Raw genomic sequence first — 27,186 nt, forward strand, 5'->3', positions numbered from 1 at the left:
CCCCCCCCCCCCCCCCCCACCTTCTTTCTCAGTGTGGAGGAATCCGATCTAGGATGAGATATTTAGGAGTTTGATTATGAATAGAGAGGAAGGTAAGTGAGACATAATCAAAAAAAGAAAAGAGAATTTGAAGTGTACTCTAAGTCATCAACTAGGACCTGGGCATAGGAAGACAGACTGTCAGAAAGAGAGAGTTGATCATGAAACAAACATGGCCAGCAGTGGGAGGAGGGAAGGGAGGAAGGGATCTGCATGTGTACATGTACTGAGGTATGTGTTCCAAACATATATATTCCCTTTGAGTTTGTTAAGTAAAACTGCCTACTGATAGGGAAGACCTTCATCAGTCCTGGCTCCAGCAAGCCCCTTTTCTACCTCAGTTCGGCCATTGGCTTTAAGGGAAAAAGCTGCTTCATTACCTGGCACAGAGACCTGAGGTCATTTAGCAGACTTCTTCAGTCAAGACTAATCTTTCATCTCTTGTTGGGTAGGAACAAAAACTAAGGCAATAAGACATCAAACCCCTCACCAGAACTGAGACCTGGAATCATTCAGTCAGTATTTATTTAATGCTTCAATAAGCCATGAACTCAGGGTTTAGACCCTGGGTGGAGGCTCCCAACATAATTCTCGCAGACAAATATCAAAAGGTGCTGTGCCCCACTTATATGCTTGTAGCTGTGAAAATGCAACATGGCTTTAAAGGTGTTCAGTAGCAATTATTTTAAAAGACCGCAGGATGGAGATGTGACTCCATGAAATTCTTTCTCTCCATCTTACATCAGTACTCCTCTCTTTGTCTGTTTTCCTTTTTTCCCATTTTTCCTTCTCCCCATTATCCAGTAATAGACCAATATATTGGCTTGAATTGTATTTTGTCATGTCTATTCTATGACTGCCATGGCCAAAGGAGTCATCAACCTCTTGTCACCTTTTTGGAAAGAAGTTTTTTTTTTTTTACCTCACTATGGGTTCTGTCAAAGGAGGAAGAATAGAATTTTTTTTGTTTTTCTAGAAAAGAAAGTTGATAGACAGACAGGCTGACCTATCTATCTCTGTTCATATATAACTAACTCTCTCTGTGTTTTTCCTAAGGGTCAATGGCCTTTAAGAAGTAATAATAATTACAGCAACAAAAATAGTTTTAAAGCTTACTGAATGCTTTACATTATATTATCCCGTTTGATCTCATGAGATAGATGCCATAGATAATATTATCCTCATTTTACAGAAGAAGAAACTGAGAATTTACATAACTTGCCTATGATCACAAGACAATAACCATTCAGCTTAGAACTTGGGTCTCCCCTGACTCTTTCAAGTCCAAAGCTCTTTCTGCTAGACCCTAAGTAAGTGAATTGGAGCAGTTAACCATATGTATTTAAGTGCCTTTGCATCTTTCTATTGTACATTTGTATGTGAATTTATATACCCCTGACTGATATAGTGTTTGTGTACGAGCATGTCACCATCTATGTATTTTTGTAGGTCTCTGCATGTTGTGTGTGTGTGTTCCCTGGGGATGGAATTAATTACAAGCAATCCCAGATGAGGATCCTGCAGTGTGGTTATGACTCTGTAGAAAGAGGTACTACTATACAACCATGATACCTGACAGAAAACTCTTATCTATACATTTTTACATATATCAACCCTGTGAAGTAATTTCCATGGGATCTCCAGTGACAAGGGGAACAGAAGAGCACCATTATCTATGTCCCCATGAGCCATTTGGACTAACACTTGGAAGTGATGTAGTTAGGAACATATGAAACAGGAAAAGAACCCTCCCCATTGTACATCTTGAATACTCCCTTTGATGTGGAATAAAATGTTGCAATGCATTACATGTGACTAGATGTGCTCATGCGTGTAAATCCACAAGAGTTAAGTGTTTAAAAAAACTTGGAAAGGAGTAGCAGTAAACAGGAAATGACAGAATAGAAAGGTGATGAGAAAAGTACCCTGAAATAGAAGATAGGAAAATAGTAACAGGGGAAGGAAAACAGGAGTGAGCGAGCAGTAAATTGAATTAGAGATTCTGTTGGAGTGAAGACTGTTTGATCAGGTATAGACTGAGAGCTCAGAGACAGGAAAACTGGAATTGGAGGATTGGTGGGAATGGAGTTTCAGCCTCAACCAGGTAATAATAGTTAGCATTTATGCAGCACTTATTTAAGGTTTGCAAAAGTGCCTGATAAGTCTTATCTCTTTTGATCCTCACAACTACCTTTCAGAGGTGGCTGTGAAAGGAACTGAGGCTGAGAGAGACTAAGTGACTTGCCTAGGTTCCAAAGCTAAGTAAAGGTCTGAGGTAGGATTGAAAGCTAGGTCTTCCAGATTCTAAGTCCAATACCCTATCCATGGCATCATTGAGCTAATGACCAAGAAGCCTCTAGAATAAACTTTTTTTTTTCCATTTAATGGTAATTTTACTTTTTCCAATTACATGTAAAGATAGTTTTCATCATCTATTTTTATAACACTTTGAGTTACAAATTTTTTTCTCCCTCCTTTCCCTCCTCCTTCCCCAAGATGGCAAGCAATTTGATATAAGCTATACATGTAATATCATATTAAACATATTTCCACATTAGTCATGTTGCAAAAGAAGAATCAGAACAAAAGGGAAAAACCACAAGAAAGAAAAAGAAAAAAGAGAAAATAGTATGCTTCAATCTGCATTCAGATTTCATAGTTCTTTTTCTGGATATGGATTGCATTTTCTATCATGGATCTTTTAGAATTTTCTTAGATCACTGTATTGCTGAGAAGAGCTAAGTCAATCAAAGCTGGTCATCACACAAAGTTGCTGTTACTGTGTACAATGTTCTCCTGGTTCTGCTCACTTCACTCAGCTAATTGATGGGCTTCTTCTCAATTTCCACTAGAATAAGACTTCTTAACTATGTCAGTGTCAAATTGAGGGAATGTCCATCAGTTGGGGAATGACTAAACAAGTTGTGTTACATGAATGTAATGGAATACTATTGTGCTATGAGAAACAATGAACAGGAATATTTCAGAAAAACCTGGAAAGACTTACACGAACTGATGCTGAGTGAAGTGAGCAGAACCAGGAAAACATTATACACAGTAGCAGCCACAGTGTTTGAAGACTGTTTCTGATAGACTAAGTCCTTCACAGCAATTCAAGGACCTAAAACATTCCCAAAGAACTTGAGGCAAAATGCCATCCATGTCTAGAGAAAGAACTATGGAATGGGAACGCAGAATGAAGCAGAGTATTTTCTCTTGTGTTATGTTTTGGTTTGGTTTGGTTTTTCTCATGGTTTCTCCTATTCATTTTAATTCTTCTATGCAACATGACTAATGTGAAAATGTGTTTAATAAGAATGTATGTGTAGAACCCATATAAGATTGCAAGCCATCTCGGGGAGGGAGGAGGAGAAAATTTAAGCCATGGAAATGATTGTTGAAAACTGAAAATAAATTTTTAAAAAACTGTGTCATGGACCACTTGGGCAGTTTGGTGAGGCCTATGGATTCCTTCTCAAAACAGTTTTTAAGTACAGCAAATTAAAAGCATGAAGTTGCACAAGAAAACAAATTATATTGAAGTATAATTATCAGAATATTTTTCAAAAGATCTACACTTTGTTTTCTTAAAAGAGAGCCCATGCTAAACACTGAAGATGGAAAAAAATATTGAAAGATAAACATACAACATGTGATATTATTAGTCTCTCAGACATTGTGCTTAAGTTCCAAAAGCTAAGATGATGAACATTTTTGAGGATACTCTTATTGTCCACTTTTCCATCATAGCTTCTTGGTTCCCTATTAGAGCCAGTAATATTTGTTGTTGAAGACTTATCTGCATTTTTTCTTTTTGGAATAACTAACAGAAAATGGACAAAATTTCCTAGACAATGAATATTAAAAATCTCTATTACATATTGGAACTCGAGAGGTCAAGCCTGTAAGCTTGCATTAATTTTCAAAGAAGTACATAAAACTGAATCTAGGTCCTCCCACAACATATTTTATTCTTTCAGGAATAAGCCCTTATGGTGTAATAAAGTTCTAGATTTGGCAAAGGAGAACAAGAGTACAAGTCTGAACTCTACCCCTTATTCCCTGTTTCTGTCCACAGACCCCTTAGGCCTCAGGTTCAAACTCCTGCTTTAAAGAGAGTTAAGTTCTGGTTCAGGGAACCAGGTTGAGAAGGCCCTGGGATGTAGTCTAGGACTTAGATAACACAGGGGACAGACAGCTCGAGACTATGATGGCACAGAGCCTGCTGTGTTTGGGATTAAACTGTATTGGTTCTAATCTTTACTCTGTGACTTATTACCTGTGTAACTTTAGAGACTTCCCATCTCTGGGTCTCAGTTCCCTCATCTGTAAAATGAGAGTATTAGACTAGATGATCTCAAGTCCCTTCCAGCTCTAAGTCTTATGATCCTAGGATCCTTCCAGATCTTCTGTCCCTGAGAATGGGGCAGGGTTCTGTGTATCCTGGGGGGTACAGAAGAGAAGGTTATGTTAGGTATGGTGGGAAGTTCTGTGTGCTCCTCACTTGTGGCAAGGTGACATTGGGTTCCTTTTCTCTCTTTTTCTGTCTCTCCAGGTGCCAGGCCTTCCTGATGAGATGTGTCTTGCCCCAGAGGGCTCCGGGGGCAGTGTCTGGGGCCATTGATGCCCTCAGCCGAACTTTCCAGAATGGATAGTCCCCCCAAGCTGACAGGAGAAACCCTCATCGTCCACCATATTCCCTTGGTGCATTGCCAGGTTCCTGACAGGCAGTGCTGTGGGGGTGGAGGTGCGGGCAATGGAAGTACAAGGACCAACCCCTTCTGTCCACCTGAGTTGGGCCACCCTGACAGAGACCTGACACAGGCTGACTCTCTGCTCTACAGTAGAGTGCTGCCTGCCTCAGGAGGTGCTGTTGGGCCTGGGGATGGTCCTAAAAGCAGGAGCCGAGATGGGAGAGGTCCTGGAGTTCCTAAAAGGCATAATCCTTTCCTAATGAAGGAGGGTGAGCCAGAAGATGCATATGGAGATTGCGACAGTTTAACCCAACAGTCCTTTCACCTACATGGAAGTGGACAGCCCCCTTTCCAGCTGGCACCACTTGGCCCCAGAACAGGGAAACCCTGGGGAGCCACAAGCAGTCGAGCTGGAGTGATAGAAGGACAGGAGCAGGAGCCTCTGAGCAGTTCAGAAGCACAGAAGTGCAGCCGTGGGCATCATTGTCCCCCAGAGCTGGAGGCAGAGACCATGGAGCTGGATGAGGGGGGTGGCCCTGGGGCCAGTGACAACTCTGGTTTTACCTTCGACCAGGAGTGGAAACTTAGCTTAGATGAATCCCCAAGGAACCCAGGTGTCCGAGTCTGTGGCTGTTCAGGCTCAGGATCCCGACGCTGTCGTTGCAGCAGCACATCCAGCCAATCGGAGGTGGCCGATCAGTCCATGGGCTATGTTAGCGATTCTTCCTGCAACAGCTCAGATGGTGTATTGGTCACCTTCAGTGCCCTCTACAACAAGATGCATGGTCACTCCCGTGCCAATCTCAATTCCGCCCCTCTGTCCTGCAGTGACTCGTCCTTCTGTAGCCACTCAGACCCTGGAGCCTTCTACCTGGACCTGCACCCCTCCCCAGCTGAGTCCAAGATGTCCTATGAGTCCCATCACCCCGACAGTGGGGGTGGAGATGAGGGCTGTGGCTGCCCTCATGCATCCTCCCCTGAACTAGATGCCAACTGCAACTCCTACCGCCCACACTGTGAGCCCTGCCCAGCTGCAGCTGACCTCACCGCCTGCTTCCAGAGCCAAGCCCGCCTTGTGGTGGCCACACAGAACTACTACAAACTTGTCACCTGTGACCTGTCCTCACAGTCCTCCCCCAGCCCTGCTGGCTCCTCCATCACCAGTTGCTCAGAGGAACACACAAAAGGCAGTCCTGTTCCAGTCTCAGGCCAGCCCACTGAATACTACCTATTCCAAAAGCCGGAGGCCCAGACGGAGGAGCAAAAGGACAAGACTTCTCCAGCAGAAGTGGGTTCTGGGATGGGCCCAGATTTGATAGAGGGACAAGTATATGTCAACGTGTCTCCTCCCAACCTCAGCATTGGGCGCCAGCGTTCCCGTAGCTATGACCGAAGTCTGGAACGGAGCCCCCCAAACAGACTGGGGTCCCTGGAGCGCATGCTGAGCTGCCCTGTTCGTCTGAGTGAGGGGCCCTCCTCGTTGACTGGGACTGGCTCCCCACCCAGACGGGTCACCTCCTTTGCTGAACTGGCCAAGGGCCGAAAAAGAGGTGCAGGCTCAGGTTCACCTCCCCTGCGGTTGAGCACTGGCGACTCCTCCCTGGAGTTCTCACCCATCCCTGAGGCCCATCGGGATGGGGCAGGCGCACTGGATGAGGGTGCTCGCTGTAGCCACAGCCTACCATCTCTTCCCCTTGGACTCTGCCTGGACCCCAGCAGCCTGGAAGCCCAAGCTGACAAGGGCTGCAGGGATGGCCTCCAGCAGGGTCCCCAATCCAGCGAGTTGCAACCCACCAGTTTTGGAGCTACTGGGCAGGCACCCCTGGCTCTTTTGGTGGAGCCAAGTTCTCCTTTCCCAGGGATCCCAGCCAGCAGCCACGCACAGAGGGATATAAGAGCTAGAGCTGACGGTAAGGATTGGGTAACCTAGTTGAACCACAGCAGTCTGGGATGTCAAATGCCAGTACATTGGGGGACCATTCCTGGCTCTGTCTATGGAATACCTGAATAGAGTCTGGAGTAGAGGGAAAAGATGGAAGACTCTAGGGAAATAAAGAACTTTGAGGACACTCCCAGTCAGAAGTATTCTAAAGATTCTGAGGTAGGAGGTGCTATGGGAGAAACACAAGTTGTATAAAATGCACTTTCTGTATTTAGGGGGCCAGCTGTCTAGTGGAGGACATAGGAGCAACACATATGAGACAGTTAGATAAGAACACCTTATTAAATTATCAGGTTTCCAAATGCATTTAGAGAAGAAACAGATTGGTGTGGGGGAATCAGAAAAGTCTTTCTAGAAAAGACAGGACTTGAGCTTTGCTTTGAAGGAGGTATAGGGATTGGATGTGCAGACAGGCTGGGTGGAGGGCATTTGTAGCTCAGGATAAATGAACTAAGGTACAGAAATGAAAATAACCACAACATGCAGCCTTCAGGAAAACACTGAAAAGACTTGACCTGACTGGAGTGGATGGAGGGCACATGTTAGAAAGCAGGTGAAATCAAGTTGGATAATTAAGGGTAGAGTAAGATTAAGGAAGCCCTTAAAATCCTTGGGTAAGAAGTTTAGACATGATGAAGCAGGCAACAGACAGTCAACATAGGTACCTAAGCAGGGCCGTGCCATGATGAAAGCAATGCCTTAGGAAGACCAGTCTAGCATTGATGCACAGTCTGGGTTAAAGCAGGAGTTCTTAACCTTCCTTGTGTCATGGACCCCCCTTCTGGCTGGCTGTTGAAGCCTATGGACTTCACCCTTCTCAGAATAACGTTTTCAAATGCATAAAATAAAATACATATGATTACAAAAGAAACTATATTAAAATACAGTTATCAAAACATTTTTAAAACCAAGTTCACTGGCCTCAAGAATACTTGGATTAAAGGAAGAGTCAGCCTGCTGCAGAATTGTTAAGTTTGTCTTCATATTTTGACTGCCTTTCTTTTTCCCTATCCCGCGTTCTCTCCTCTGACTACCTTTGTTCAGGCACCCAGTCATCTGGCTACCCCAAGCACCCGTTTTGACACCCCTCTCAGTAGTACTTCCTACTGCAAAATCATCCCCTTCCTTCTCCCAGCACCCCATTTAAACTCCTCCTCCCTTAGAATAACTGATCCAACTAGTTTGGAGAAAAGCTTGTTATCGATGTGTGACCTTAACAATCCACTGTCCCTCTGTGGGTCTCAGTTTCCCCCTTGGCATAATGAGGGAGCTGGATTAGAGGATCTCTAAGACCTACTAAATTCTGTTATATTAGTAAACAAATTCATATCAATGAACGATAGCTTGATGTATTAGCTCTGCCAGCAGCATTTACTTTTTAAAGTCTGCGTTAACTCAGCAAAAAAAAGCAAATCATAATGGCAGAATTTTTTTAAATGGTTTTGAGCAAGGATGACTTTACAAAATTCTTCAAATCACATTATCACAAGTTACAATTACCTATACGTAAGAATGACTAGAGCAGGGAGATCCTGGAGGTAGGGAAACCATTAGTATGATGATCCATGCATAAAGTGAAGAGGGCCTAACATTTCATAGGTAAAGTCTAATAATAATTGTAGCATTTATAAAATGCGTTATGGCTTGCAAAGCACTTAATAAATATTAACTCATTTTATCCTCACAACTCTGGGAGGTAGGTGCTGTTATGATCCCCATTTTATAGAGGAGGAAACTGAGGCAGAAGTTCAGTGACTTGCTCAGGTTCACACAGCTGCTAAGTATCTGGGGCTGGATTCAAATTCAGATCTTCCTGATTCCAAGTCCAATGTTCTAGTCACTGTGACACTTGTATGCCTGTGATTGTAAGATTTATCATCTGTGTGGAATGGCAGTGCTATTGACAAGACAGTGAAGCTTAGAGACAGCTAATTTGGAGGGAAATGTAGAGAATTCATTTTGAATATCTTGAATTCACATGTTCATAGTATCTAAATCTGGAAGGGGCATCAGAGATCACATAGTTCAAGCCTCTTCCTTACTTCATAGGTGAGGGAGTCTGAGAGGGGTCACATAAATAGAAAGTAATAAAGCCGAGATTGAATTCGAGTCCTTTCAATCCAAATCCAAAGTTCTTGTTGCACCATATTGCCTCAGAGGTAGTAAGTACCTTTCTAAGGTTGAAATGATAGCAAGACACACAAGTAAAAAGGTCTGGCATTCAGACCACTAGACACACTTGAAGTAGGTCCTTTGATCAGGGAGTGCATCTATTGTCCCAAGAGTTGACACTCTGGGACCTAGGATGGACCTGAAGCCTTGAGCCCCAAAGAGCCACCCTGATACTTGGAGCTACTCCCATGCCCCTCTAAGGCAACAGTTCTTTGTCGGACTCTAAAGCTGTTCTGTTGCCCAAAACTATGTCTTAAAAGTTAAAGAGATTTAACAGTCCATAAAACACTTTGCCCAGGGCACGTACAGTATAGCTAAAGATATAATTTTTTTTATTCAGTTGTGTCCAACTCTTTGTGACTTCATGGACCATACTGTCCATGGGATTTTCTTGGCAAACATACTGGAGTAGATTAAACAAAGGTTAAATGACTTACTCAGGGGCACACAACTAGTGAGTGGCTAAGGCCAAATTTGAACTCAGGTCTTCCTCATTCCAAGCCCAGCACTATATTCATTGAGCTGCCTCATACACAAAGTATGAAAAATGGAAAATTTTTCAATGACCTGTATTCAGTACATTTGTCTTTTTTCCATGGCCAAGTAATTTCTAGGCCCAAAGTGTGAACTGGTCTCCCTCCTAAAAGAGAAGGTAAAAGGGCTTGAAGAATTCTTCACCATTCTCCACAGAAAAGGATCTGAACAGGCAGAAGGGTAACATTAACCTGTGTCAGAAAATTAGAGAATATGACACAAGAGAAGACTGTGTTCTCTTGCTGTGTATTCAAGATGTAAGAGAAAACTGCCCAAGACTTGTCCAATCAGCTGATCACTTCCCACTTCTGGTGACTGATGTAGACACAAATGGTGCTGCCAGAAGGAAGGTTGGAATAATTGCTAACAGTCATGAAGTCTTGGGCAAGAAACTGAAGACTATGGGCACAGGGAGTGTTTTTATGATTTCTACATGATCATACAAGACAAGGGAGGGAGATTTAATAAGATAAGATAAGGGAAAGGGAGATTTAAAATTTGAACAACTGGTTGAGAAATTGGTATCTGAGAATAGGATTTGAATTTCTAGGTCACATCTTAAAATGATAAGCTTTGGACCAGGGAGGAAGCACACATATGCATACAAGGACTAAGATTATCTCTGACTGCAGTCTGTGAATTTAATTCACAAGGCATTAAACTGAAAAAGAAAACTAGTTATGTTTCTAGCTAGATACTCTAGAGAGTGACTGCCATATCAGAATAATGGAGAATCTCAGAGTTCATAAGAAATCAAATGCAAAAGAGAAAGCAGCCAAGCGCATGGTTTAAGATTCCAGTACACAAATGTACCAAATAGGAGTGAACAAAAGGCAGATCTCAATGTGAGGAAACAAATTTGACCTCATATAATGAGACTTGGTTAGGGTTGAGAGCCATGGCCAGAATATGGCTCTGGGAGGGTATGCCCTATTCCAAATAGTAAAATAAAGTTTAAGAGGAAAGTCAAGTAGCATTAGAATTTTAAGATGGACTCTTGTGGGAGAAAAAAAAATCAGGCCCAGCCTAATGGAAAGCATTTGAGTGAAGAACGGTGGAGGCAGAAATAATTGCAAACCTGACATAGAGGCATTCTATTTTAGTGAAGGGGGAGGAAGGTGATTCCGTTGTCCAAAAGAAGAGGAAATAATTTCCTCATTTGTCTTAGTGATCATTGTGGAACCAGTTAAAAGAAGTGCTATTCCAGACCTGATTCCCAGCAAGGAAGAAATGGTTGTTCAAGTAGATGTTGTGAAAACTTTGGGAGGGAAATTGACTACTGCATCACAGCCTTTGTGAGAATGAGAGGAAATTCTGGAAGACTATTTCCACAAGGATTCAGAGGAAGGATAGGAAGGATACTATGGACTGAAAGTCCACAGGGCAAGCCAGCCCAGGAAGAATGAAAAGCTCTCAGTAATGAAATTCTAAAGACAAAAACAGTTCAGTGGAGTTGAAAAAGTGAGATATCAATGTTTGGGTGCTTAGAGAATTCATGAACCAATACACACTTAAAATAGAAGATGAAAGCAAGGGCTAGTAACAGGATAGTTTTGTTTTTTTAACAGCTACTGGGAGCAAGAGAAAAAGTTTAGGAGCACTGTTCCTAGTAGAGGGGATGATGACAATGGCTGTTAATGAGAAGGATGAATTACTAAATTCTCACTTGCTTCTGTTTTCTTATCCAAAGAGAATAGTCTGGGCTTTGAAGGACACTTCATTGCAACCCCAGGTTCATAGAAACTACTTGGGATAGGAAAAGGAAGAGGCTGGAAATGAAGGGCACAAGCATTTATTAAGCACCTACTATGTGCCAAGCATTGTGCCCAGGGTTTTACAAATATCTTATTAAATCCTCACAATAACCATGTGAGGTAGGTGCTGTTGTAATCCCCATGTTACAGTTAAGAACATTGAGGCAGACAGAGGTTGAATGATTTGCCCAGGGTCACAAAGTTAGTAAGCATCTGAGGCTGGACGTGAAACCAGCTCTTCTTGATGCCCAGCTTAGCACTCTCCACTGTACCATGTAGCCACTTCATGAATGATTGCTGAAAGGTTTTGGATGATTTTGAACAGTATTGGAAAACAGACGTTCCAAAGGTCTGGAGAAGAGGGTGAAGTCTGCAAACTTCTACTCCTGGAAGAATTCTAGAACATGTTATAGAAGAAATATATTAGGACCCTAGTAAGATATTTCTGAATCCTCTGTTGTGTCTCATTTATATTCCTTGCCAAAGCTAATACTTTATTAACAAATTTAGCTCTTTGATAAGATATAAACTTCCTCCTAACCACCCCTCACTTAAGGCCTTATTAAGACTGGTGATGGCATTATGGCTAGCCATACACCTGAACTATGTATGCCCTACTTGACTTTCAAAAGAAGACTGGTGAGACAGATGTGGAGAACCTGAGCTGAGAAATATTGAAAAGAAAGGGACTACATACAGAGACTCATGTTGCATCACCAGTGGTGGAGCAATGAAGATGTGTTGGAACCAAAACCAAACTAGTAGCTATGACAACTCAAGCCTGCAGCAGAGGGTTGGCAGTGGCAGAGCACAAGAGAGATTCCTGATCCAAGCCCTCTGGACCCAAAGAAGTTCTTGGATAATTCTGAATCTCTGGGCTAAATAGGAACTGGTGTAGAGGAGTATCAGGAGACAGAAACATGATGTGGAAAAGTAAACTAGAACTTTCTCTTTTACTGGAACAATGAATTATGACTATGCAAATCCAAGAAAAGAGATCGACTCCATAGTAAGTTATGGAGGAGGTAAAACTCACCAGATGGGCTCTCAGCCTGGCCTAGGAATTTGTGTTATCTAGGATCCCTTCTTCTTATTCCAAGAGTTTTTATCTAATTCTTTTCTTTTCCAAAAATTCTTCCATCACACCACCACTATTTCTCTATTCTATGACTTCCAAGTTTCTGCAGCTACCAATCTGTCCGAGGAACTCCTCAGTAACTTGCCACTGCCTCCGTCTAACACTGTATCTGGGACCATGTAGCTGACTAGATGTTCAAAGATGTGTAGACTTCCTTCCCCTCTAGGGCTAGCTGATAGCACAGGTAAGTGGATTTGGAAGTGGTTGAATGACCAGGTCTAAAGAAACTAAGTGAATAATAATAGTTCAGTGCCAACTTAAGTATAGGTGAGCATCCTTGACCCTGTGCCATGTAATGTATCAGTTACTTGAATAAAAGCAAAAATGGCTTGTTCAAAAAATTTGCAGGAGATATAAATCCAAGAAGATCAAGTAATATGTTGAACAACAAACTAGAAAAATGGGCTAACTCTAACAAGATGAGATTTAATATGAATAAATGTGAAATTAGAAGACTCTACTTCATAGTCCAGAATGGAAGAGAACTGAGTCTCTGCATGTTGTTCTTCTGCTCTCTACATCTCTCATGTCTGATTCTCCCCATCTGTCTCTCTAACTTTGCTTTCAAAGGCTAAGTCTGAAGCTCAGACTATAACTAGCCATGACCCTGTCATTCTTAATGGGGTAAGGAGAGCATATAATGCCAGATGGATTTATACTTTATCAAAGAGCTAAACTAATTTTAATAAGGAGTAAACTTTGTCAATGGATTAACACCTTGTAGGAATTTAAAAGGGATTCAGAAAGTCTTTACCAGGTTCCACTTAGTCATGACTAAAAGGGATGATTCGTGATAGAGATATAAGTAGATGAAGCATGTATTAAGTGTTTACTATGTGCCAGGCACTATACTAAGTTCTGGGAATACATATAAAAGACAGTGCTTGTCCTTGAGAAGCTTATATCCTAATGACAATATGGATGATAATGCATAAAGGCCAGCTGCAAAGGGGAAGGGATAACATGAGTGTTGTCCAAGTTTTAAAATACTGTCTGGGAAATGGAAGCCTTGCTCTGAGCAAGATACAGTAATAGTTAACCTTTTGGATCCTAGTGTCACAAGGGCAGAATTACTGGCAGGAGGTGGGGTGGAAGATAGATACAGCAGATAGCATGGTTTGAAAATGATGCCCAAGAAGTAATGTCTAGGACTGGAAAGGAAAGTAGTGATTGCTGTAAACCAGAAGTACTTCTTCAAGTGCAGCCATGCCAGACTAACCCTACCTCTTTTTTTGACAGGATTATTTCAGTATTAATCAGGGAAATGTTGCAGAGTATAGATTTTAACAAAGTATTTCATGAAGTCTTTTATTCAATTATAAGATAAGATGGGAGGATGTGGAAAATAGCCATTATTTGTTCAGTGTCCATTTGGAAGACCTGGTTAGTTTAAATCCTCCCTCTGACACAAACCAGCTGCATGACACTGAGGCAGGTCACTTAATCACTTTGATTTAGGCAGCTGTCTATGACTGAGCTGCCAGGAAGGTGCTGACTTGCACTGGAGAAGTTTCTCCATTCAGTTACCTACAGCAATAAAATCACAGACCCCGTTGCTGTCACTATCTCTACGTGGAAAAAGGTCTCCAGTGCAATCCCTTAGGGGTTTTCCATGTGGAACACTTATTTTCCTTGGTTGATAGGAGAAAAACTGGTAGTTGTGAGTGGAAGGTTACAGGGAGGGAAATTTAAGCTTGATGTAAAGAAAAACTTACTAATAATTAAAGCTATTCAAACATAAAATAGGCAGCCTTGATCAGCAGTGCACCAGTCTGCCTTCTGGGTTCTTAGTTGCTAGTCTATTTCCCACTGGCATTAGGCACTTTGAATTATGCCCATATAGAGGGCTTGACTAACCCTGATAGGACTATGAATATATTGTATCCCATCATTCATTTCTGTCTTAGTACAATCTGTCCAGGGCCAAAAGTTCAAGGTGGAGCTTACAGACAGAGAAGCAGGGGATTCAAGTATAAGACACTTCTGTTCTCTTGAAAACAGCGTCCTTCAGAATACAGTTAACCACTTTAGCCCTTTGCCCAGCTGATCAACAAGTTTCAAGATTTTGCTAGGTCTCTGTTGTGTGCCCAGCCTTGTACTAGGTGCTATGGGTAATACAAAGAAATCTAACTGGGAAGGTAAGAGATGCACATAAAATGACAGTGAACAATGCAGGTATTATTAAATGCTGAATTATGTGTTTGTGCACATAAATCCTACAAGACGTTGGAAAAAGAAGACATTCATGAGGGCTAGAAAAGTCTTTTGATTCCTAGTTCCAGATACTTCCTTTGGTTCTCAAAGTTACAGTCATTAACTTGTCCCCTGCCTCTCAGAACTGATCATCCAAAGCCCACTTTATAAAATCTGCAGTAATGACATACAATTTCCACTGACAGTAATTCAAGTTTTTATAGCAGAGCATACTGTGTTCTCACTACTGTACTAAAGCTGTGTACATTCAGAGAAGCATAAAGCACAGTCTTGCAGCCTAATATAAGAGCTAAGACAAATACGAGACAAGCTAACTAATAGTACATTATGGTACGTGGCTGGTATGGACAGAAATGAATTCAGAGAAGAAAGTTACTGTGACCTGGAATGACCATTGAAAGCTTCTCAGAGGAGGCAGGACTTAAGCCAAGAAGTGAAGAATAGGTAGGATTTAGATAGGTTATGGGCAGGGAAGTGAACATTCCAGTTCAGTGGAGAATGAAATGAGCAAAGGGGTAAAGTGTGCATGCATTTCAGAGAGAAGGAAAAGATGTATTTGGAGCACAGGGTTATAGACAGGCTTGAATGCCAGGATAAGATATTCGGACTAAATCCTGCAGACAGGGAGCCATTGAAAGTTTCTGAGCAGGGGACTGAAATGATCCGAGTAGAGTTTTAGGATAAATAGAACATCAGCTGGAACTCTAGCTACAGAGCACTTTGACTAGCATAGTTTATGAGGTATGAAGTTTCAGTGTCTTTTTCTCTGCAGCAAAAATTGACCAGTTTAGATGCCAGAAAAATAAGTATTAATTAAATATTGATTTTTCTAAATGTATTAAAAATAAGTAATTATTAACTGCTTACCATATATTGTGCCAGGCACTATGCTAAGCACTGGTGTTATGCAGAAAAAGCAAAAACAGTCCCTATCCACAGGCTCCAAGACCAAAAGGAATTTGAATTGGGACTCCTGCCATGTCTGATGAGATTTCTAGTCCCTTCCAGAGCCTGTTTTCTAGTCTTCACTCTGAATTTGAAGACTATTCCTTAGACTATTCCTTTTGGCCCTGGTATGGCACTGACTTTTTACACTGTTTTGTAATCACTGGCCATCTTGGAAAGTAAGTTAGAGGACTAGATTGTCCCCAAGATTCTGTTCCTGAAATTGCCCCCTTGTCTCCTCTCCTAGAGGTCCTCTCTAAAAGACCCATTTCTTTGTTTTGTTCAGTTTGTCCAAAGAACTGTATATTTAGTAGCAGACTGTTGACTGATTCTGCTTTGAGTGAAAACCCCTCTTAAACCCTGGGCCTAGTCTCACGAAAGGCCAAATGGCCATCAAGGCAGGTGCACTATCATCATCTTTGGAGCCCGCATCAGTATTTCAGTTACCCCAGTGTCCCCACCCTCACCTCTAGGAAACTTTCTTTTCTTCTAATTTCGAGGTTTTTGGTGTTCCCAGTGAGACCTCCCACTGAGTGCCATAGGCAGGGCACATATCCCAAGTATGAAGGATCCAATTCAGGTTATCAGTTCTGTCTGCTTCTCAAGTAGGGTTATTAATAATAATAGCAATAATAATATAGTTCTTTACATTTGATAGTGGCTTGGAATTTACAAGTTGTTTTCATGTGACGTATTTTGTGACAAGAGGCCAGGTGGGTATTTCTAGAGACTGATTTTTCTAAAAGCCTGCCTTTATAATTTTTATACCAAATTGCTTTGTACATATAGTATCAAAAATTATCAGTTTCTGCTAAAAGAGGAGTATTGTTCTGTTACAGTCTCATTCTGCTAAAATAGTAACTTGACATTTATGTAACATGTTAAATATGTTATCTCATCTGGTTCTTATAACAATCCTGTGAGATAAATACCACAGGCATTGTTCTCCCCATTCTGTAGATGAGAAAACCTCCACTCCAAGAGAGGTTGGTTGTGATTGGACCAGGTTTCCCACAAGTAGTGTCAGCAGGGGAATTCAAATTCAGGCCTCTTCCTCCTCAAACCCCATTATACCACACTGCCTCTTTAAGATCAGAAAATCTGATGAATTCTTCAGGTGCCTTACTGACAATGGCATCTTTCAAAAGATTGAAGAGACTTTAAAGAAATTTTTTTGTATCCCCTACAAAAGAAGTAGGGGATTTGTATTGTAAAAATGATTTGTAAAGTAAAGGAATTAGGAAACTTGGGGAAAAGTAAGTGTATCATTTTAGAATTTCCAGTGGAAAAGAGAACACTGGATAGTCATATAAATACATAAAGGAAGCAACTGTCAAAGGTTCAAAGGAAAGATATTTGTGATGCTAAGGGCAGAGAGTACAAAAAGGAAAGATGGCTCAAGGGAATGGATATGCTAACATTTATAAAAATCTTAAAATCAGAAATGATCCTAGAAGAAAAGGGGAAGACTTCCGAAAATAAAAATGTGGCTACAAAAGATGCTCTCTGATGAGCTCAGGTTTTGACAGCACATATGCAAAAGACAGAGGGATAAACATGTGACCAGGAATAACTACAGAGTGGCCAGCATGGATCCTAAGAAGGCTAAAACCAGAATGAGCAAAGGTTTATGAGAAAAGCTGAAAATAACCCCCAAAAAAGTTGTTAAAACTATGTTCAGAAAGAAAAGAAAGGGCTGGACCCACAGCTTAGAGCAGGTTACAAATTATTGTTGTTATGAATAGAGTAAGTTCAATGAACAGAGAAGAACTACCCCACTTCTACTTTCCTTAAGTATTTTCTACCTTGGAGAGTGATCTTCAGACTAGAAAGAGTGGAAACAAATTATGATTAAGAGATAATTGAAGCTCAAAACAGGCGTGGATATAGATAGTAGAGAAGATTTAACTCTTTTAAATGAATTTTCACCGGGCCCAAATGAATTACACCCTAGGCTTCTAAAAGGGTGTACTGATATGATTAGTGACACTGAGGAATAATGAAGAATGGAAAATATATAAGAAGGCTGCTGACAGTTAAATGTAATTTCAGTTTTCAAAACAAAGTTTGGATTCTAGAAACTCCATATCAACAACAAAATTCTAAAACTAATTATGAAACAAAAAGATTTTCTGCATTTCAAAAATGAAGCAGTGATTTCTGGAATTTAGCATTTGGTTCATCAAGTCATGCCAAATTAACTTCATTTCATTTTCTGTTATTAGACTGTCATTGTCAGGAAATGTTTTTATTATCATCAGTCTATCTTAAATTCAAGGCACTAAAATTATTATTGAATAATGAATGGTGTTGTCTGATGTATCTCAATTTAGTTTAATACATATTAAGTACCTATTGTATGCAAAGATACAAAGTTTAAGTTTACAATCTAGTAACTTGATAATGTGTAAAAATACCAGTAATACAGATTAGTAAATGATAAATGCATAGAAGGGGGGGCAGAGTTAGGAAGGCCATTGACCAACTGGAGACATCAAAGAATTCATTAAAGAGGTTTTAATGGAGAAGAATTTTAATTGAGTTTAAACAAAAGAATAGAAAAATTCAACAGGCAGAAGTGGTTGAGAGAAACGACATTCTAGACATGCAGCGGGGAGTTAAGCACAGAGTCAAGTATATGAAGAGGATTCATATGAAAAAAGACTGAAAAGATAGAATGGCCTCTTTTTGCGGAAGATCTCAAAGTCAACATAAGTAGTTTGAACTCTACTCACTAGGCAATAGCCATTTCAGGATTGCCCAAAGACTAGCCAAAAATAATTGATTAATGTGGCCGCATGGAGGATGATCTCTAGTGGAGTGCCTCAAAGAGCTTTTTTTTACTTTGTCTTACTCAATATTTTTATCAGTTTGGATGTAAAGATGGATGGTGTGCTTATGAAATGTGAAGATTATACAAATGTACCTAACAAGTATACTACAAGTTTAAATATGATGAGCAAATACAAAATCCAGACAGAGTGTCCCAGAAAAAATTAAGGAAGGAGAGACTACTATCACCTAGAAAAATCAGAAATAGTTTCACAAACCAAAGCATACCACAGGGTGGACCAGATCTAACATGATGATAAGTCGCTGCTTTTAGATTTTCAAAATTAATTTTACAAGGAAAAGGCAGGAAAAATAGATAAACAACAATTCATGTTAGATAACACATGCAGATGCTAGAAAAAGCTACAACCTTAGACTACATTAAAAGTATAAGAAGCATAGAAATTTAAAAGTTATTAGGCTTTCTGTACTGCACTGATATGACCATGAGTGGAATATCATGGTAAGTTCTGAGCATTATGTTTTTAAAGGATTAATGACAAAACTGAATCATAAGAAAGCAACTTAGTTGGTGCAGCATCTGGGAATTATTCTAAAAGGAACAGTTGAAGGACCTGAAGAAAACTTGAGGATGAGTAGCCTTCAGACATTTGAAGGCTGTCACATAAAAAGGGGCTTAGACTTCTTTAATGTGCAGAGAGAATATAACAGATGGATAGATGTTAAAGATTTTTTTTTACCTCAATACAAGTGTAGCACCTTATCTAAGATATTCCCTCAATTTATATTTACAACACTGGTGGGTTGGGTCCCCCAGAGGGCAACTGCAACTCCCAGGTTCCAGGGAACAGTCTGTGAATCTGCACTTCTACTACAATAGCTCATGAGCCCCCACCAGTGTGCTTCTCAAAAATAGTAATTCAGTAGACACAGTTGGTTGTTAGCAAAAGCATTTAGTAAGAAAGTAAAAATAGTAAACACGAAACATACCCCACCCCCAAAACCTGGGCCTCACTGTCTCACAAAAATATCATTCATGAGAAGAGTGGGCTGAGATGAGGCACACATAAGAGTAAACGTATATGGCCAAGGAAGACTAGAACTACAGGATTCTCTTTTTCATGAAATTGTCATGGAGTTCACCCATCTCACCTTGGGTTCATCATCTATCTTGAGTGGGGTTGATTATGTGGGTTCCCATGGGTTCCCTCTCTTCACAGTTGAACTTGTGATTTCCAGAGTTAGCTCTTTTAATTCCATATCTGCTCTCCTCTGCTTCAAGAGATTATGCTCCTTGAGGCTGCTTTTGGCCACAAGTGACTGTCTCTCCTCATGTGCGTCTGTCTACAGAGTATGTCTGCTTCTTCAACTATGTCTCAAACTCTTGAACTGACTTTCCAACTGCTGGGTGGGGGAGCCTCTCATGACTAGATGTAATGACCAGTAGGGTAGTGGAGGAGGGAGATAATCCCCCCCTGCGCAGTTCCTTCTCAGAGACCTTCCACAACTGCTAACTCTTGCCTAAAATGCCTCAAACAGATGGGGCATAGTTTAAGGGTCACTTGGGTTCGTGACTTCAGTGACGTTGCTCTCTTTTGAGTCGGTCAGAAAAGTATTCATACTTCATAAAAGAGTAACAAAGTGTTAAGATCCCCCGACTACATCAACTGAAATGGCAAGGTGACCAGATCTTTCCTTTACACATTTAGGGTTAAACTAGATGACCTCTAAGGTCCCTTAAAACTCAATGCTAGGACTCTAGATTGAGTATGAGAGGCCAGGCTAGGAAAGGAAGGAAAACCAGTTTTGGAGAGACTATAATGAGTTCAGTTTTAAACATGATGATTTCCAGGTGAAGATGGACTATCTAGGTAGAAATATATGACAGCAGTTGGAAATAGGGGCTAGAGCTCAGGAGAAAGGAAAGTTGAAGCCTTGGGGGGCATGTTGAGGGGGACACTGAATAGAGGAGCAGAAGAAAACTGATGCCTGATCTTTGTGGTAAACCTGCATTTAAGGGGAAGGAAGGAAGCAAAAAAGCCAGATGAACAGCAGTAGAGGGGAGTAAGAAGGAGTTAGCGTAATGGAAGCTAAGAGAGGAGAAAATTTCAAGAAGAAAGGAATGATCAAGTGTCCCATGCCACAGTTATATTATCTCCCATCTCTCCAGAGTCTGGTGATGTTACCAGTTCCCACAAGGTTTCATTTTCTGTCCTTGCCTCATCACCATTTTTTTTCCTCTCTAGTCTCATTTAGTCTCATTTTTCTACTTCTTTGATTCCTCTCCCTTCTCTTTACAGGAGGCAGTGCTGAAAATCGGCCCATCCTTCGCTACAGCAAGGAACAGCGACCAACCACCCTGCCCATCCAGCCTTTTGTGTTCCAGCACCATTTCCCTAAACAGCTGCCCAAGGCTAGGGCCCTACACAGCCTCTCCCAACTCTACAGTCTCTCTGGCAGCAACCGTTCACAACCACCTGTCCTGCTGGCCTCCACTTCCCAGGGCTCTGCCCTGGCCCCCTCAACACAGCCTCCTGCTCCTGCTCCCCGAACAGTGGATGGAGCTGCCTCCCTCCCTGAAGAAAGCACCAGAAAGGCTGCACCTGACCCAGACACCTCTCGGCCATCCCCTCTGGGAAGCTATTCTCCCATCCGAAGTTCGGGCCCCTTTGGGCCCAGCACCGACTCTTCCTCTGCCTCCTGTTCTCCTCCTGAGCACACTGTGGATGGCCCCCCACCACGAAGCCACTCCTGCCCTGCCGCAGCCAACCTGATCCCTGTCCGGCAGGCCCTGATGCCTGGCCCCGCCCACCAGCGGGATGCCACCGAGAAGCTACCACCAGAGCCCAGCCCACTGCTCTCTGAGTATCGGCTCCATGGGGCAGGCAACCTGTCCCACCTGGGTCCCGCAGGACCTAGCCTGAGCCGAGCCGAGAGCCTGGCCCGGGGAGGTGGTGAGGGCAACATTGCATCCCGGCTTAGTAATGGTACTCAGCATGTCTCTCCAACCCCTCCCAGCAATACCCATACACATTTAGAAACATCCACAACATACCCTGTGGGGACAGTTCCCACCCTTCCTAGTAAATGGGGAATGGCCCTTTGCCCTTCCTTTGGGTGGTCCCTTGAAGAACATCTCAGGACCCAGACTCCCTCTGGTCAGAGGTCGAAAAATATTTGGAACCTTTTCCCCTGATTAGGAATGTCTCCTTCTACCCTAGCACTCCACAGAACCCATGAGACAAGCAATCTGATGGGTGGAAAATGTTGGTAATCTTTAGTTAATTTTCCTTCTCTGTCTTCTTTGTTTTCTTGCCATGCCGCAGCCAACCACCTATCCCCTCAAGCTCTCAAGTGGCGAGAATATAGGCGGAAGAACCCACTAGGGCCACCAGGTCTTGGAGGAAGCCTGGACCGGAGGCCACAAGAGACTCGACTGACCCGGAGAAATCCCATTTTTGAGTTCCCTGGACCCCTCAGTGCTGCAGGCCACCCACATTGTCGATTAAATGGTACATCAGTGAGAAGGAGTGTATGGACTTTTGCAGCTGAAAGCTTGAGAGGAGTCGGCTGGAGATGAAGCCAGCAAGCTAGTCCCAGGGCACAAATGCCAAATGACGCAATCCCCAGGGATGAGCCATAGGGATAAACTAAAAAAGGGGGATTCATGAAGTCAGGATCAGGGGGAATTAAGTCGGTTAAGGTCAGCATCAGGACTGAGATCAAAAAGTTATAGCAAGGATTGGTTGATTGTCTCTCCCACTTTCCTTCCAGGTCAAGCAGTGAAGCAGTTGCCATTGAATCATACTGACTTCTTCTCTGACCCCTTCTCCTTGGCTGAGAAGCCACCAGCTGAGTTCTGTCTCTCCCCAGATGGCAACACAGAAGCTGTCTCCATTGATCTATTACAGAAGAAAGGTGGGAACCCACCGCCACTCCCAACTTGGGCCAGAGGCATTGCTCTCAGTGCCACCCCCCACCCTTATCCTAAGTTAAAAAGATCCTTGTCTCTCCACAAACCCCCTAGATCATCTCCTTGCCCCAAAGTTTATCAGCCTAGTGCATCCTAGAGTAGGGAGAGGGAGAGAAAAACAAAAAAAAAAGCTGCTTGTTTAATTGTATGTCTATATGCATACATTAAAGTCAATATTCTTAGTGCAGAATTACTGGAAATACTAGAGTTTATGGGACCCTTCCCATCCTGGTCCTTGTGCTCTGTCTCTATGAGGTCCCTATCATTGTTTCTCACTATCCTTGGACAATGTTGGAAGCAGTTACTGTGCTTGGGGGTCTCCATCAGCAGAACCACTTTATATGTCTGTTCTCCAGGATTAGTGAAGGATGTTAACACTGCTGTGGACCTCATCGTGGCACATTTTGGCACAAGCAGGGATCCCGGGGTTAAGGTAAGAAAAAAATGAGTAGGGACAATTACGTCCTGATCTTTGTGACCAGGGAGAGGGGAAACGTTTCTTACTGAGTTGCCCTATTTTCATCATACTTTGCTCCTTCAGGTTTGGCCCTGGAATGTATGGGGGAAAGAATGATGGTTTGGGGCTGTGAAAGTGGAGAAACTAAGGGAGATAATTAGAGGGGGCTAAGGAGGAGACCAGCAGTGGGCTGAGAGCTTCATCTGGAGTCACTCCCCTTCCCCTCTTCAGAATCTCCTGTATCTTCATCTCTCCTTACACCTATCCTATTCCTTCCTCAGGCCAAGCTGGGAAACAGCTCTGTAAGCCCCAATGTGGGTCACCTAGTGCTGAAGTACCTATGTCCAGCTGTTCAGGCTGTGCTGGGCGATGGGCTCAAGGCCTTTGTGCTGGATGTCATCATTGGGCAGCGCAAAAATATGCCCTGGAGCGTGGTTGAAGCTTCCACACAGCTTGGTATGCAGTAGGGTGGGGGAGGGGAGGAGCTTGAGGGAGAATTTGAGAGGAAGGGAGGAAGGGAAAGGCTTGGGGAGGCACAGGAAGATTATTAGAAATGGGACAACTTGGGAGGCACGAGGTGCTGAATTCTGTACCTTTGAGACCAGACACCTCCTTCCCCGGATCTCCTTAGGTCCATCCACCAAGGTTCTGCATGGCCTCTACAACAAGGTCAGCCAGTTCCCAGAGCTCACCAGTCATACTATGCGCTTCAATGCCTTCATTCTTGGCCTTCTCAAGTGAGTACATGATCACATACATTCACCTGATACACCTGAGTTTATGAACCCAGCCCACCCCACCCCTGCAATCCTACCACTGAATAGAAGCAGAAAATTCCTGGGCAGAAACAAAGGTACCAGTCCCACAACTAGTCGCATGCTCATTTCCAGGGTTCTATCTTACAGCCTCTCCCTGGTATACTAGCCCCCTTTCCCTCATACACACATGCCTTCCCCAACAAACATAGCTGGAAATCTCTTCAGTTTATAAACCCACAAAACCAGCTTGAATGCTTAAAATGAAGCTCATGCAAGACAACCAAAGTCCAAAGAGGGAGTGAAGAGCGCACTGTCTGGATAAAGTTAAATCATGTGACTGGCCAGAGGCTGTATCCTCGACCCCACCTGGAACCTATCCAATCTCTTCCCCAGATAGAGGCCCCTAAGCTCTCACTGGTGGGGCCAACCGACCGCAAGTTCTGCTGCCCCTCGGAGCTTGTCCTTATCTCTTGATCCAGAAAGGATAAAGCCTCCTCCTGTGGCTTTTGTGTTGAGCTTCACCCCATCATGGAGATCTCTCTGGCTCTTCCTAATCCTTAGAAATCCTATACTGTCCCCTGGAGCATTTATCTGTCCTATTTAGTTTACCCACTTATTTAGTTCACTAGCTGGCCGTTGAGACTATTTCTACCCTCAATAAAGCTTAGTTCCACTTGTTTCCATGCTTGTACCAGGCTCTGGATCACAAGTTGCCATATGGACCAATGAGAGAAGCCATCTTGATTCCTCATTCATTTGTTCACATTGATAAAAATGCTTGTGCACATCCAGAAAACGACTGCCTTTTAATCTTGCATAGTTCTACCCTTCCCCCATCCAGCCACTAAGTTTTTAATTAATTCTGAGCTTAAAAAATAATCAAGCCCACCCTTCTGTTCATTGCTGCTCCCTGAGGTTACCAGCCCTCCCCACTATGCATGTGACTGAATGACTTATGATCCCAGGTGCCCCTCAGCCCCCACAGTCCACCAGTGGTCTTCCAAGACATCACAACAAGTTTAGATTGCTTTCAGCATAGTCCTGTCAAACTTCCTTGTATCTGTCTCACACGCTCCTTCTATACAACTACAAAGCTTAGGGTGCAAGCTCAAAGCTCAGACCTCTGTTCTCATCTCCCTTCAGCATTCGTTCCCTGGAGTTCTGGTTCAATCATCTCTACAACCATGAAGGTAACACCACCACCACCACCCCCAAAATATGCCCTCAAACCCCAAATTTTGACCTAACCCTATAGATTTCCTAAATTCTGCACCACAGTCTACTTAGAGGCTGGGCAGACTGAGGTACCTGCTCCCTTTCCCTGTGTTTATCACTAAGCAGAGAACTATTCCATGTACTCCAGTCCCAGCCCGGGTAGGAAAGAAATAACCCAAGACTCTAAGCTGTAACTCTCCTGAACCACTGTTGGCCTGTCCTGAACACACAATAGGAATAAGAAAGGAGCCAAGGCCTGTGGGGCCTGTTCATTGGTGTACCAATGCCTCCTCTTCATACATACCCTGTTAACTCTTGTCTGTCTCTGGCTGGGTCCTCCACCCTTCCTTCTTCCTTGCAGATATCATTCAAGCCCATTACCAGCCATGGGGTTTCCTGAGTGCGGCTCACACTGTGTGCCCAGGACTGTTTGAAGAGCTGCTGCTACTGCTGCAGCCTCTGGCTCTGCTACCCTTCAACTTGGACCTGCTGTTCCAGCATCGGCTCCTCCAGAATGGCCGGCAGCAGCAGCAACAGAAAGAGCTGCTTCGTGTGTCCCAGGGACTGCTTCTCTCAGCCCATTCCACTCTGCAGCTGGCACGCTCCCGGGAACAGGAGGGCCATAGGGGCACAGATGGGGCAGCCCCAGGGGAGCGGGTGAAAGGGGTGGGTGCCCCAGCAGGAGGCGAAGAGGAAGAAAAGGTTGTAGCAACTGTAGCAGAAGTACAAGCAGGCACAGGGCAGGGGGCACGGGCACGAGGTGGGCAGTCTGGCTGGTGGTACCAGCTCATGCAGAGTTCCCAAGTCTATATCGATGGCTCTGGTGAGGGCTCCAGATTCCCCCGGAGTGGAGAGAAGAAGAAAGGAGCAGGAGGTTCCCAGGCCCCACCCCCCCGAGAAGGTGTGGTAGAAGGGGCTGAAGCCTGTCCCACTGCTGAGGAAGCCCCAAGCCGAGACAGAGGCTGGCCTTTCTGGATGGGGAGCCCTCCAGACTCTGTGCTAGCTGAGCTTAGGCGAAGCCGGGAGAGGGAAGGGCCTGTAGTCCCCCAGGGAGGCAGTGAGGAGGGGACCCAGGAGTCCACTACCGGAGGTATCAAGTGGGGACACCTCTTTGGCTCCCGGAAGACCCAGCGAGAGACTCGGCCACTCAATAGGTGAGAGCAGTCACAGGATACAAGGGGAAGGGATGGGGCAAGAAAAAGGATAGATTTGAGGTTGAGGGCACCTTGGGTATAGTGAAAATCCAAATGCCTCCAAAGGCATCATTGCTCAAGCATAAAGTTGGTCAGTGATAGAGAGATACAGGTGTTAACACAAAGGGCAATGCTTGGGGGAGGCCCTAAGGCTCTCTCTGTTGTCCTCTCCAAGTCTTTCTCCACTCTGTCCTCCCACAGGCTGCCCTCAGAATGGCTAAGCCTAGACAAGTCAGTGTTCCAGTTGGTGGCACAGACAGTGGGTGCCCGCCGAGAGTCAGAGTCCAGGGAAAGCCCTGAAGATACACCTGCCTTGGACCTGCCCCCTAACTTGCCCTGGTGAGCATGGAAGGAGGTGGGAGTGGGGATGGATATAGAGCCATTGGCTGGAGCCATTGACTGGAGTGGATTTAACTTCTATTTCTTTCTCTTCCCAGTGAGGTGCAAGCACTCTGCCACCACTTGGCCACAGGGCCTGGGCAACTGAGCTTCTGCAAGGGGGACATCCTGCGGGTGCTGGGACCAGCTGGGGGTGATTGGCTTAGGTGTGGCAGAGGCTCTGACACTGGCCTGGTGCCCCTAGCCTATGTGACACCAACCCCCACCCCAACTCCTACCCCTAGGGGCACCCAAGATTGAGGCCCTTGTGCATGCTGGAGCCCACCAGGCACCTTCACTTTTCCATAGGGACTCAGAGCCCAGGATGGGGCACAGACTTGGCTTCTCTAGCTCCCAGGGTCCATCAGCCTGAAGGGCCATGTCTGTATACCCATGCCTGCCCTCCCCATATGCTCTGTATTCATTAATCCCTCATAATCTGTCCCAATGACCCTGGCCCAGACCACCCACCACCCACCCCAAGGAAGAAAGGACTAGGCCCTGGGATGCCAGGACTTCTTCAACTCCTTTCCCCATCTTCTGGCTGGAAAGTACCTAGCTGTGAGGCTAGGGTACAAAGAGAGGGGCTGTGGAGGGGCCCAGGGAGCACTCTGGGCTGGTCAGTGCTGTGGAGAGGGGGGAGTTAACAGTATTGGGGCTGGCCCCTCCCAGCCCCCCCCAGCTGTAAATAGGCTGCTGCCAACACCCTGGCCGTGTGGGGGAGGGCCCAGGCCAACGTTTATTTATTTATTTATTATGCATATTAATAAAAAAGGTGCTCAGCCTCTGTCCCTACTCCTCCCCCATCCTCAGACCTCTCTCCCCACCCCCTTCAGTATGCCTGGTGTTGGGGAAAGTAGGATTGGAGCTGCTTCTGGAAGTTTCTGAAGCTCAGAGCCTCATGGGTGAGAGTCCCATAGGTGTGACCAAACTGGAACTTATAGCCTGTGGAGCCAAGGGAGGCTGTCACACAGAGCAGAGACACAG

The 27,186-nt window shown here is 43.8% G+C and overlaps 2 protein-coding genes across 5 annotated transcripts in view; one reads left to right on the top strand and one right to left on the bottom strand.

Annotated features, from left to right (window-relative positions):
• The window catches only part of CIMIP2B (ciliary microtubule inner protein 2B), a 43,767-nt gene continuing 16,581 nt past the window's right edge, over positions 1–27,186 (bottom strand). For 2 of the 3 annotated variants that reach the window (XM_072606918.1, XM_072606911.1), the window contains exon 6: positions 1–27,144. In XM_072606918.1, the coding sequence (XP_072463019.1) occupies positions 27,032–27,144 (113 nt within the window). In that variant the 3' untranslated portion in view covers positions 1–27,031. The remainder of the gene's footprint in view (positions 27,145–27,186) is intronic. The other variant, XM_072606921.1, reaches the window with a different exon arrangement.
• On the top strand, positions 4,663–26,994 carry RUSC2 (RUN and SH3 domain containing 2). 2 transcript variants are annotated; one of them, XM_072606729.1, is made up of 11 exons: positions 4,663–6,643; positions 20,526–21,212; positions 21,552–21,737; positions 22,000–22,143; positions 22,555–22,631; positions 22,937–23,111; positions 23,287–23,392; positions 24,557–24,603; positions 24,990–25,782; positions 26,023–26,160; positions 26,259–26,994. In XM_072606729.1, the coding sequence occupies exons 1-11, from the start codon at positions 4,663–4,665 to the stop codon at positions 26,458–26,460; spliced, it is 4,536 nt and encodes a 1,511-aa protein (XP_072462830.1). In that variant the 3' UTR covers positions 26,461–26,994. The 2 variants fall into 2 exon arrangements, with proteins under 2 accessions (XP_072462830.1, XP_072462838.1); XM_072606737.1 differs by having other exon boundaries at positions 20,526–21,179.

Source organism: Notamacropus eugenii, chromosome 1 (genome assembly GCF_028372415.1).
Source record: "Notamacropus eugenii isolate mMacEug1 chromosome 1, mMacEug1.pri_v2, whole genome shotgun sequence".
NCBI lineage: Eukaryota > Metazoa > Chordata > Mammalia > Diprotodontia > Macropodidae > Notamacropus > Notamacropus eugenii.